Raw genomic sequence first — 13,733 nt, forward strand, 5'->3', positions numbered from 1 at the left:
ACTTGCAAATCGAATCCAAAGACACATTAAAAAAATCATACACCATGACCAAGTGGGGTTCATTCCAGGCATGCAAGGATGGTTCAACATAAGAAAAACAATCAATGTATTACAACACATTAAAAACTCGAAAGGGAAAAATCAATTGATCATCTCAATAGATGCTGAAAAAGCATTTGACAAAATCCAACATCCCTTTTTGATAAAAACACTTCAAAAGGTAGGAATTGAAGGAAACTTCCTCAACATGATAAAGAGCATATATGAAAAACCCACAGCCAGCATAGTACTCAATGGTGAGAGACTGAAAGCCTTCCCTCTAAGATCAGGAACAAGACAAGGATGCCCGCTGTCACCACTGTTATTCAACATTGTGCTGGAAGTGCTAGCCAGGGCAATCCGGCAAGACAAAGAAATAAAAGGCATCCAAATTGGAAAAGAAGAAGTAAAACTGTCATTGTTTGCAGATGATATGATCTTATATCTGGAAAACCCTGAGAAATCGACGATACAGCTACTAGAGCTAATAAACAAATTTAGCAAAGTAGCGGGATACAAGATTAATGCACATAAGTCAGTAATGTTTCTATATGCTAGAAATGAACAAACTGAAGAGACACTCAAGAAAAAGATACCATTTTCAATAGCAACTAAAAAAATCAAGTACCTAGGAATAAACTTAACCAAAGATGTAAAAGACCTATACAAAGAAAACTACGTAACTCTACTAAAAGAAATAGAAGGGGACCTTAAAAGATGGAAAAATATTCCATGTTCATGGATAGGAAGGCTAAATGTCATTAAGATGTCAATTCTACCCAAACTCATCTACAGATTCAATGCAATCCCAATCAAAATTCCAACAACCTACTTTGCAGACTTGGAAAAGCTAGTTATCAAATTTATTTGGAAAAGGAAGATGCCTCGAATTGCTAAAGACACTCTAAAAAAGAAAAACGAAGTGGGAGGACTTACACTCCCTGACTTTGAAGCTTATTATAAAGCCACAGTTGCCAAAACAGCATGGTACTGGCACAAAGATAGACATATAGATCAATGGAATCGAATTGAGAATTCAGAGATAGACCCTCATATCTATGGCCGACTGATCTTTGATAAGGCCCCCAAAGTCACTGAACTGAGTCATAATGGTCTTTTCAACAAATGGGGCTGGGAGAGTTGGATATCCATATCCAAAAGAATGAAAGAGGACCCCTACCTCACCCCCTACACAAAAATTAACTCAAAATGGACCAAAGATCTCAATATAAAAGAAAGTACCATAAAACTCCTAGAAGATAATGTAGGAAAACATCTTCAAGACCTTGTATTAGGAGGCCACTTCCTAGACTTTACACCCAAAGCACAAGCAACAAAAGAGAAAATAGATAAATGGGAACTCCTCAAGCTTAGAAGTTTCTGCACCTCAAAGGAATTTCTCAAAAAGGTAAAGAGGCAGCCAACTCAATGGGAAAAAATTTTTGGAAACCATGTATCTGACAAAAGACTGATATCTTGCATATACAAAGAAATCCTACAACTCAATGACAATAGTACAGACAGCCCAATTATAAAATGGGCAAAAGATATGAAAAGACAGTTCTCTGAAGAGGAAATACAAATGGCCAAGAAACACATGAAAAAATGTTCAGCTTCACTAGCTATTAGAGAGATGCAAATTAAGACCACAATGAGATACCATCTAACACCGGTTAGAATGGCTGCCATTAAACAAACAGGAAACTACAAATGCTGGAGGGGATGTGGAGAAATTGGAACTCTTATTCATTGTTGGTGGGACTGTATAATGGTTCAGCCACTCTGGAAGTCAGTCTGGCGGTTCCTTAGAAAACTAGATATAGAGTTACCATTCGATCCAGCGATTGCACTTCTCGGTATATACCCGGAAGATCGGAAAGCAGTGACACGAACAGATATCTGCACGCCAATGTTCATAGCAGCATTATTCACAATTGCCAAGAGATGGAAACAACCCAAATGTCCTTCAACAGATGAGTGGATAAATAAAATGTGGTATATACACACGATGGAATACTACGCGGCAGTAAGAAGGAACGATCTGGTGAAACATATGACAACATGGATGAACCTTGAAGACATAATGCTGAGCGAAATAAGCCAGGCACAAAAAGAGAAATATTATATGCTACCACTAATGTGAACTTTGAAAAATGTAAAACAAATGGTTTATAATGTAGAATGTAGGGGAACTAGCAGTAGAGAGCAATTAAGGAAGGGGGAACAATAATCCAAGAAGAACAGATAAGCTATTTAACGTTCTGGGGATGCCCAGAAATGACTATGGTCTGTTAGTTTCTGATGGATGTAGTAGGAACAAGTTCACTGAAATGTTGCTATATTATGTAACTTTCTTGGGGTAAAGTAGGAACATGTTGGAAGTTAAGCAGTTATCTTAGGTTAGTTGTCTTTTTCTTACTCCCTTGCTATGGTCTCTTTGAAATGTTCTTTTATTGTATGTTTGTTTTCTTTTTAACTTTTTTTTTCATACAGTTGATTTGAAAAAAGAAGGGAAAGTTAAAAAAAAAAAAAAAAAAGAAAGAAAAAAGACAAACAAGGAAAAAAAAAAAAAAAGATGTAGTGCCCCCTTGAGGAGCCTGTGGAGAATGCAGGGGTATTCGCCTGCCCCACCTCCATGGTTGCTGACATGACCACAGACATAGGGGACTGGTGGTTTGATGGGTTGAGCCCTCTACCATAGGTTTTGCCCTTGGGAGGACGGTTGCTGCAGGGGAGAGGCTAGGCCTCCCTGTATTTGTGCCTGAGAGCCTCCTCCTGAATGCCTCTTTGTTGCTCAGATGTGGCCCTCTCTCTCTGGCTAAGCCAACTTGAAAGGTGAAATCACTGCCCTCCCCCCTACGTGGGATCAGACACCCAGGGAAGTGAATCTCCCTGGCAACGTGGAATATGACTCCCGGGGAGGAATGTAGACCCGGCATCGTGGGATGGAGAACATCTTCTTGACCAAAAGGGGGATGTGAAAGGAAATGAAATAAGCTTCAGTGGCAGAGAGATTCCAAAACGAGCCGAGAGATCACTCTGGTGGGCACTCTTACGCACACTTTAGACAACCTTTTTTAGGTTCTAAAGAATTGGGGTAGCTGGTGGTGGATACCTGAAACTATTAAACTACAACCCAGAACCCATGAATCTCGAAGACAGTTGTATAAAAATGTAGCTTATGAGGGGTGACAGTGGGATTGGGAATGCCATAAGAACCAAACTCCACTTTGTCTAGTTTATGGATGGATGTGTAGAAAAGTAGGGGAAGCAAACAAACAGACAAAGGTACCTAGTGTTCTTTTTTACTTCAATTGCTCTTTTTCACTCTAATTATTATTCTTGTTATTTTTGTGTGTGTGCTAATGAAGGTGTCAGGGATTGATTTAGGTGATGAATGTACAACTATGTAATGGTACTGTAAACAATCGAAAGTACAATTTGTTTTGTATGACTGCGTGGTATGTGAATATATCTTAATAAAATGATGTTTAAAAAAAAAAAAAAAAAAAAAAAAAGATCATGGCTCTTTTTGGGGGGGGCATAATATATCCATACTGGCACAGGTTGTATACAAAGAGTATGAGCAAATGCTGAGGCACTTACAGTGTGTGTCATTTTGGGTATTTTATTCTGTAAGCCTCACATTTTCATAAGTCTGTGTAGATATTAGTTAGATAATGCCTGCAACTGGTCTACCACATAGTAAGGAACCAATAAATGTAAATTGTTTCTTTTGTTATTGTTCTTGTGTAGGCCACTGATGAACTAGAGCTGTCTAGGATGGCATGGTCCCAGTTGCTTCCATTTCACACCTCATGAAAAAAAATTCCTTTACATTTTGATTCTTAAAAGGCAAGATAGATAAAAGCTGGATTTTCAAATTAGTTATATATGTGAATGGGGGAGATGGTGTATCTGAAGAAAATATTTAAAGGCTGGGTAAGGGTAAAAGAGATGGGAATTTGCTCCATTATTGTGCATTTTGCTTGGAATTTACAATGCAGGGAATCATCCTACGATTTCTATCCTAGTAGCATAATAAGACTCTTTATTTAGGAAAAGCTTTGCCTTTTTTCTCCTTATAGAATATTAAACAAACTTTTTGTAAAGATAACAACTCATTTCAACATTCTGAAATTCTGCAATGAGGCTGCTTTTTGTGTTCAATATTTCAGAAAAAATTGAATAATTTTCTATAAATCATGAGATCTATAGAAATCCTATTTGGCTTATGACATTTGCATCATCTCCTACATAGCAATGCCTTTATTTTCTAGTTACTTTGATAGCCTTTTACCTATTTAACATCATAAACTCAAGAACCCTTAAAAGTCTAGAAACTACTGGAGAAATTGATATACAATATAAATTTGAATGCATGTTATAGTTACAGTCATGTCAAAGTATGTATTTGGGGGAAAAGGGAAGGTTAAGATGCCTGAAATGAAACACATTTAAACAGTAACAGTAATTACGTTAGAGAAGTACAATAAAAGGTGTTATTTTTCTTTTCAATTTTCCACATATTCTATGATAGTGTCATACTACTAAAATTTTAAAAAAGTAACTTAAAAAGAAAACAATTTTTTAAAAATTTAAGTTCTCAGCCACATATAGTAAGTCTGTGAAACGTTCTTTAGATCTATGCAAAGACAGCATTTCAGTATAATACTCCCATTTGTTCTCTCTGGCTGAATAGGTAGGGAAAGTTTCAATGAGGATTTGAGTACCACATTTTTGGTACTTTCTGAAAGTGAACTGAATGTATACTAACTTAATCCCTGCCTACTTGATAAGCACATGATCAAGTCATGTGATTCTTAGGATTCTGTACCCAGATATAGAAGGATACCATCAAGAGACAAAATTTAGGATGTAGAAATGAAAGAGTGGTAAACAGGTTCTCTGGCTTTAATATGCACCTTCATTCTTTTAAAAATCTACTAACATGAAAAAGGGCTCATGACAATGTTTTTACATGTTAATAGTAAAGTCAAAAAGAGAAAAAAGACAAATACTAGAAAGAAATAGAAGAATTCTGCTACTTCTTTGACAAATCTCTAGTTAAGGATATTAGTTTTGGAACCTCTACTATGTTACTGAGTCCTTCATGTGGCTACAATCTTGTGGATCCCGCAGCAGTATAGCATACGTAGTGGGCATAACAGGTTAATTGTGACTCCTGAAGAATTTATCACGTTGTAGCATCCAAGAGTAGGCATATTAAGCAAGTGATTCTATTCAAAATTGAAATGTTCCTCAAAGGTATTATCTGTTTCTATCAGAATGACTTTTAATATCTCCTGACCAGTCCAATGTAATATGCAAAAACAAACAAACAAAAAAAAACAAAAAGAGGTCCTATCAAGCTAGTTTTAAGACAGTGTAAATATATGCAGTAACAGAGTTATTGTTTGAGCTGAGTTTCATTTTGGTTCATCATAAACATGACTATCTGACAGCATTTCTATATTAAGAATGAATGGTTCTTGTAGTAATTTGTACTGTATACACTCTTGGCACATATGCACTTTTCATATCCCTTGGTTATTTTTCCCCATTATCAGTATGGATGTATTGAAAATAGAATGCACACACACACACACACACACACACGAATAGCAAACACTCAAATATAAATATAAATATTAAAATTAACTAAAACAGAAAGTCACTTTCTCATTCACAATAGCTACATTCAAGCACTCAGGAACCACGTGTGACTAGTGGCACAGAGAATATTTCTACCATTGCAGAAAGTTCTATTAGTGTAATTATATAGCATTTGTTTGAAATAAATAACATATAACCTTAAGATTTTATTTGAAAATTGTACATATTCTCAATGAGTAATGAGTTTCCATTTGATAAAAATATTAAAAAGCATGGCTATTCTTTCCATTTTTTGCATATTTTAAATTATGATGAAAAATAAATCAGGAACAAATAAATTAATAATAGTCTTGACTATAAATTAATACCAATCTAACTATAAATAAATACCAATATAAGTCAACCTAGTGTTTGTTTTCCTTTCTTGCCCCTGTAATTTAGAAAATTCTTATTTTCACCTATAAAAATAACAAAGATATTGTAACTTAATTCCAAATACTATGAAACTCAGTATTTTTTAAACACTGTGAATCATAAATAGGATATTTAACACTGAAATATTAGAGGAATCTCACTTGGGCTCTATTAATGGGGTTTACTTCTCACAGTAGGAAAAGACCGTTTTCCTAAACTCAGCATTGGTACAATATGCATATAATATATGTGATTCATGTATCATAATTTATACATAATTTATATGATTCAAATATTAGTAATAGAAACATTTAATGATTTTTAAGAAACAGTTAATGATTTTTAAGAAACAAACAGGGCAATTAGGTACTTTTTACAGTTGAAAAATTTAAGTATTAAATTATCTTTTATGAAAAACTTAATAAAGGTGGCAAATTTGACCAAACAGGTAAAATATAATTCTTTAAATACATAACTATTCAGCAAATACATTTTTGTAGAGGTGTAAATTAAATGTTTTTTGCCCTTTGAAGACTTTCCAAAGTCTCTCCCAGCCCAACCAGGCAGCAGAATCCAATTGAAAATGTCAGAGGTGTACTTTTGAAACCAACAGGATTGATTTTCAAAGCAGTTACCTTGGGAAACTGTATATTTATTTTAGCAATGTTATCCTTATTCAAAATATTTCTTGCATTTACTTTCAGAATCTATGGTACTGTCTTTTAATTAACCTTAATGATGTTAAGTCTGCATCCCTGGTGGTTCAGTGCCAAAACAAATCTGTTGACTACTGTCCGTAGTCAGGTCGGGTAGCGAGGTGTGAGGTGCAGAGTAAAAGGGCTGATTACAGAGTAAAACAGCTTGGATTTATTTATGTGACTTTTAAACTGGCTCTAAAGCAATTTTGTAATTTCAGAGAGTGTTTTGAGCAATGACCACATCATTGTAGGAGTCTATAGCTTCCCAAATTAATTTGTATATGGATACTGATTAACTTGAAGAAATCTATCCTGTTACTTTGTGGTCATCCCAGATTCTGACTTTACCAAGGGCAAAAAAGAGAAGAGAAAGGTAATTCCCTCTGTGAATATGTCTTACTGGTGCCTTTACCTCAGCTGTCTTCCAAGTCTTATTTTCACTGTTTATTTTTTTAATGTGAAATATAATGGTTTTACAGCAGCAATATGAAATATATTTTATAAAGAATTTTAGAAAATGTTAGGCAAGAACATGAAGAACCATATGGTAATCATCAAATGATTGGTATAAGTAAGTTCTACAGAATTTATTTTTAATTTTCTAATAATTATGATATTGAGACCTGTTTTTACTCCATGTAAACATTTCAATAGTCCTAGCAAAAGAAATGCACTATGATTAAAATGATACAGTGTCCCTGATGTAAGAGGTAAAAGATAGGGAATATTATGTTTTTTATTGAGTTGTTATAGCTTTCTTGGAAATACAACAAGGTGTCTCAAGGCTTTTTTTTGAAATCAAGTTTAATATACAATGAAAACTACAGAACTTTAAACATGCAAACATGGTACCTGATTTCAGAATAAACTAAAATATTACAGGAATCATTAAAAATAAAAAAAAATTTATCTACCAAATCTAGTCTAAGTGATGCATTAAGGAATCACTTCTTTCCATCTCATCCTTTTAATCCATGCTGTTTGAGTGTAATAAAAGAACATATGTTGCATTTTAGTATCAATAATAATTAAAATCTTTAGCTGATAATGGTTATTAGTTTGGATACCATTATTATTAAATTTAACCTTAAATACTTGACATATCCAAGTATCCTTATTGTAAAACCTATCAGGGCATAATCAATAGCAATATTCCAGTGATTTGTTATTGTATTCATTATGATAGAAATAATTAGATATATTTGAATATATAAAGGCTATAAAAGTTTTTTCAACGGGTAGGTTTACTTCTAGCATCAACTGCTCCCTGTTTAATATATAGGATAAGCTCTTTAATATTTATAATAATTCAATGAAAAAAAGTTCTTTTGACACGGTGATCATTCTGGGTGTGAAAGGTAAACTGCATAATATGTTACTAGTAAAATTGAAATAATTTAAATATATCATTTAAAAATAATACCCTGGATAATTTAGCTAAATTACTTTTTGTGGCTACCTGATGCTACATAGACTTTTAAGTCAATTTCAGTTAAAAAATGCAAGTTAGTTGCATCTAGTTGAGTTATTTGTTCATTGTGCTTAACCTTTAGCATCGTATTAATGTTAATAAAAGTTCATGCACCATAGGATAAAGCATTCATACCAAGAGTAAGTTTAACTCAAGAAAAGCAGTAATTACAATAATAATTTTAGAACTCTATTGTGTAATCACACAGAATGATTTGTATTGGAGTAATTCATGTGCCTGTGCCCTTCCCTATAATATAAACTTCTGATAATAGGAACTAAATGCAAATCATCTTCCCTGTTGCGGTCAGCATAACTATCATTTGGTAAAAGATTACTGAATTAGAAAAGTGTTAGAGAGTTTTTCTTTGAATTATGTACACACACACACACAAACACATTCACCCCGTATATATTATATACATGCATGCAGACAAACACATGTACATAACATAAATATAACATATACACATATATTTTTCTTGTACTATAAAATACCATACAAAACAAGATTGAAATGCAATATCATAACAGAATTAACAATTGTATGCAAGAGCAAGTTGATTTTTTTTCCTGTGAGGTTTTTAAGGCTTGATATGAAAACAAAATAAAACAACCAGCACTGGCAAGAATGCCCTCTTTCAGAAAAAATATTAACTACCTATTATCAAAGCAAAATTTCTGAGGTAAATAATGTGTACCCCCCTCACCCCCCAATTACTATTTTCTAAAAGCAAAGGGCCTCAAATCAACTCTATTTGAATTTGTGGATTATTTCACTTCAGCCATTTGGATACTAACATACATATAGTTCAATCTTTTAATTACTTTAAATTTTGCAATTGATTACATGACAGCAGTAATATTGTCTGCAGCATGACCAAACTTTATATTAAAAAAAGACTTAGACAACTGTGTCTATTCAAAATTCTAACCTATTCTTTAAGACCTGATTTTTGATATTTGAGGATCAACACTTTTTATTTATGTTGCTTCTTCCTTGACCTTAGAGAATGCAAATTACAGCTGTAAATGGATTAATTTAGTTTCTACCAGGATAGTATATTTAAGACTTTCTCAAGCCTTTAAACATGCTGAGTATTAACTATTATAATCCTACTTCTTTATTTTTTTTCTCAAAGGAATTAATTGCAGGTTAAGTCTCTCTTTTCATCATTTTATAGAGGAAAATAATATTTGTGAATACGTTTTTACAATAAATGAAAACAGACTATTTTTAGTTCCATACATTCTTTATTTAATACAAAATTGAATCATTCTTACTTGAATACAGACCAAATATATCATGAAGAACAATGGTCTGATGGAATACAAAAGAATTCTGAAAAAAAGATACTGAAAAAGAAAGCCAGGAAGGTTTTTCTGAATGTGGCTATGATTCAAATAGACAAGTGTAGATAAATCTACATGAATCTTGTATCTGGTTCATTGAGTGGCTTGTAATTCTGAAACTCTCCCATGTCAGCCAATATATCAATACTGCTAGAAAATCAAAAAGGAGGTACATTTCTGTTAAGTGCAATTGCTTCTGCTCACATAAGATGACCATGACTATATTTTAAATGAGAAGTTAGCTTTTTAAAACATAAATTACTTTTACTCATACAAGTAAGTTTACCATTAACTCCTAAGTGAAGAGAAATAAACACAGAAAAACCTCAATAAACACTTTAGAATGAATATGCATATTCACATGTCTGTGTATATATTATATATTTCATATATATAATAAATATATAACACACATGGTTATGGTCATTTTTACAATCATGTTTTGAAATTGATAAGCATGTCAAACCCATGGAATCTCACTATAGTAAGAGGTCATAATTATATTTCATCTTGAATATATATATAGTGTGTGTGTGTGTATATATACTACATATATATATGTATATATACCTTTCTCTTCATCTTGAGATGAATTTTTACTTAGGAAGTCATTATAGACATGCAATAGAGAGTGTCCAAACATATGTGAACTATAAACATATGAAGCCTATGTTTCATTTTACTATTGAAAAAATTCTTATAGTTTTTTTCTTAAAAACCAGAAATAGAATATGACTATCAATTGTCTGACCAAGTAATATATTATTTCATGCATAACTATAACTTATTTAAACAAACAAAAAATTTGAATTGATGAATTGTAGGTGGAAGCTATGAAATCCAGTTTAATCAAGCTGTTCCTGTTACTTTGAAGGTAATAACAGTTTCAGATACTGTACCATAATTTGTAACTAAGTGTGGGTCTTAGAAAGGAACCTTAGTTTATCTTTCTCACTCTCCTCCTCTCTCTCTCACTCTCCTCCTTTCTCTCTCTTTCCATTTGAACCATTCATTTCTAGTCTAACTTTAAAAGAAGCTTTTTGTGGCTGTATTTTAAACTCTATATAAAGTGACACTGTATAAAAAGCATCAGAATTTAATTTTAAATTTTGATTTAAAAATATTTTTATGTTAGGGATTATGTTTAAATAACTTCCTTTTAGTGGTATTCTATTTTTAAAAAATCCTTGTAAATCTGGTTAATAAAAAAAATTAGAAGTTTAGAAATAGATTAACATGGTTTACATTTCTAAGGTGTTATTTAAAAGCTTCTACAGTTTATTAGAATTTAGCATTTTTTAAGCATTTCTAAGATGTCTTCTTGAACAAGGTTTTTCATTCAGTGAGTTGTTCATGAAGTCTATAGAATTAGCCTAGTATGTGGCAAAATTAAAAATGAAAATTTAATTATAAGAAGATCATGAAAATATATTCTTAGTATGTGAAATACTATTTTGAATCAAATCAACATCAGTATAATGAATCATCAATCACTTCTAAGAACATTTATTTAGATGATTTTATATCATAATGTAACTTAGTCTTTTAATTTTACAATACTGTTTGCAAACTGTAAAAAATGCCCATGTGGTCAGTCAATATCAGGAAGTGTGGTAAAATGAGTAGCAAACCCATATTTGACCATTTTAAGCACCCGGCATAAAAACTCCATACAGTTATCTTTTTAGAACTGATTTGCATACACTTAAATTGGCTTGGACACCTTTAAAGAGATGCAGTTGTATGAATTGGTGATGAGAGTTAAAGTACAGTTACAATAGGAAACCTTCCGCACATTCTCAAAATCGTCTGCATTTTACATTTCTTTCCATGCAGCGTTATTTCAGAAGTGGAGTGGCTTTCGCTCTTCCCTTTCCCTACAATTGACTGTCAACTAAGGTATATGATATATGGCACAAATATTTCAGTGATGAAATGCACAGCATGGGAGGGTCCTTTCTCTTCCAGAATTCTGTAAACGTCAAACACTGACCCTTTGCTCTTTCATATCCTGCTCGCCTCACTCATGCCACTATGCCATTTCTTTCCGTGCCCTCTGACCACTTTGAAAATACGGTCTACCCTTCGTAATACTGCTGCCTTCTCTTGGTACACTTTTCTCTGTTGACAAAAACATGTCTTTCAAAACACTCTGATGAGTTTTGAGGTGGCTTTCCCTAAACGTTAAGTCCCTTCACCGAATAAATTGATAATGATAACAAACACAGAGCTATGGAAATCCCAACGGCAGCGATAAGCTTTTCTTGGCGCGCCCTTAACAGACGCTGCAAGTTTAGCCTGAGGGCATTCCCCCCTCCTTTTGGTCACTGGTGTGATTAGCCTGCTCCACTTGCGAGCAGTGGAGGAATTTTACTTTGTCGACTAACCCCCTCTAGCGCCTAACTGGCAATATCCGGCCGGGAAAGCGCCGGGCTCGGCAGAGCTCAGCAGCAGCACGGCTTCCGCCCTGGCCTCTGCGCTCGCCTCGGCCGTGGGGTGAGAGCTTGAGGACCTCGGACGTCAGGCCCTCTCCCCGTCAGCACACCGTGTTGCTCGGGACTTGGAGCCGGGACCGCGTGGTCCCATTTAAGTAGCCAGGGCCGCGGTTTCAGCCAAACCGTGTGCTGGGTGGGAGAGAGTGCCGTGAGGGGGCGGTTCCCGCGGGGAGAGTCGTCCGCCTTCCGCACACGCGGCGCCACTGTGGTTGTGGCCGCGCACAGGCCAGCACGCGGGTTCTTCAGAGCGCGCGACTCGACGCCTCTAGCCGCGGACCTTCGGTGTCCTCGGAATCCCAGCGCCGAAGGGTGCGACAGTGCTCGTGACCTCTACCGCACATGGCGACGCGAAGACCTCAGTGAGCCCCGGCGCCAGGCACTTCTGCATAACCAGCCTCATGTGACTCCCCTTTGCTGCTTCTGCCCTACCTTCGTTTTCCTACGACTTGGAGCCGTGACGGAGGCCACAAAGCTGAGGCGCCTGCCATAGTGGGCAAGTTTGGGCGACTCGCGCTGAGGAGCTATCCGCCTGACTGCCACCATCAGAAAGCTCGCCTTGGACCGGGAGTACCTGCCCACAGCACTTACCCTTTCCAGCTGCAGGCATGCGAAGGGGAAGGTGGTGTCGGGAGCTCACTAGTCCTAAAACAGTCGTCGCTGCTGCCTCGAAATGGGGAGCAAAGTGCTTAAGGGACTAAATGCGGCCTCAGAGATGCCCGCAAAGCGGCTGCCACTGCCGGAGCGTAGCGCAGACTCCGCTGAGTTGAAGGTTCCTACAGTGCGGGCAGCTGCCGTCGCCACTCAGGCGAGGGGCTGAGGGCGCAGATGGGCAGCTCGCTCTGACCGCTCTCCCTGTACCAGCCAGAGGAAAGTTCCCGCGGCCCCGCGCCTCTTCACAGCAGCTGCGCAGCTCCCTGCTTTTGGCTCTGCAAGTGTCCACTTGAGTCCGAAGAGGCGCTCGGGCCGCCTTCCTCAGCTGCCTGCTCCACCTCGATGTCCCTCCCGCTCCCAACCCCATCCCAGCCGTGAGACTCCCTCCCCCGCCCCTCCCCGCCCCTCCCCTCCCCTCCCCCAAAGCACAGCTCGAGCTCGCTCCTGCGCGCGCGCGCTCTCCTGGGCCCAAGTGAATAGTCCTCGCGCGAGCGGGACACGGTGGTGGATGCAATTCCACTCGCCTCCAGCCTCCAGGAGCTCCCCGGAGCCGCAGGCAGCGTCCTCCTCCAAAGCAGCTGCACCGGCATCTGGACAGCCTGGACCCTTGTGCCCTGCCCCCGGGGCCTCGCGCGGGGGGCGCCCCCGGACATCCCCTGCGGGCCGGCTGGAGGAGGAAGAGGAGGAGGAGGAGGAAGAAGACTTGGACCGGGACTCCCACCCTATCCAGGACATCTGGCTGCGCTGCTGCCACTTCTCTTTAAGGGCAAGAGAGGAAATCCTGGAGAGCCATGGGGGGCTACGAAGTCCGGGAATTGCTTTTGCAATTTGGTTTCTTCTTTCCTCTGCTGACAGCTTGGTCTGGCGACTGCAGTCACGTCTCCAACAACCAAGGTAGGGACGGGGAGGAGAAGCGGGAGGGGGCTAGAGGAGGCGGGTGCTTTAGGGACCGGTGCACCGATCGCCGCCTCCTGCAGGTAACTTCGTCTCCGGGTCT

General features: G+C 37.2%; 1 protein-coding gene across 1 annotated transcript in view; it reads left to right on the forward strand.

Moving 5' to 3' along the window:
- The first annotated feature begins 12,058 nt into the window (after positions 1-12,058).
- The window catches only part of EPHA6 (EPH receptor A6), a 1,002,097-nt gene continuing 1,000,422 nt past the window's right edge, over positions 12,059-13,733 (forward strand). Inside the window, 2 exon segments of the mRNA XM_037834014.1 lie at positions 12,059-13,507; positions 13,509-13,630. Coding sequence (XP_037689942.1) covers positions 13,245-13,507; positions 13,509-13,630 — 385 coding nt within the window. The 5' untranslated portion in view covers positions 12,059-13,244.

The sequence above is a fragment of the Choloepus didactylus genome, chromosome 1, assembly GCF_015220235.1.
Source record: "Choloepus didactylus isolate mChoDid1 chromosome 1, mChoDid1.pri, whole genome shotgun sequence".
Taxonomy (NCBI): Eukaryota; Metazoa; Chordata; class Mammalia; order Pilosa; family Megalonychidae; genus Choloepus; species Choloepus didactylus.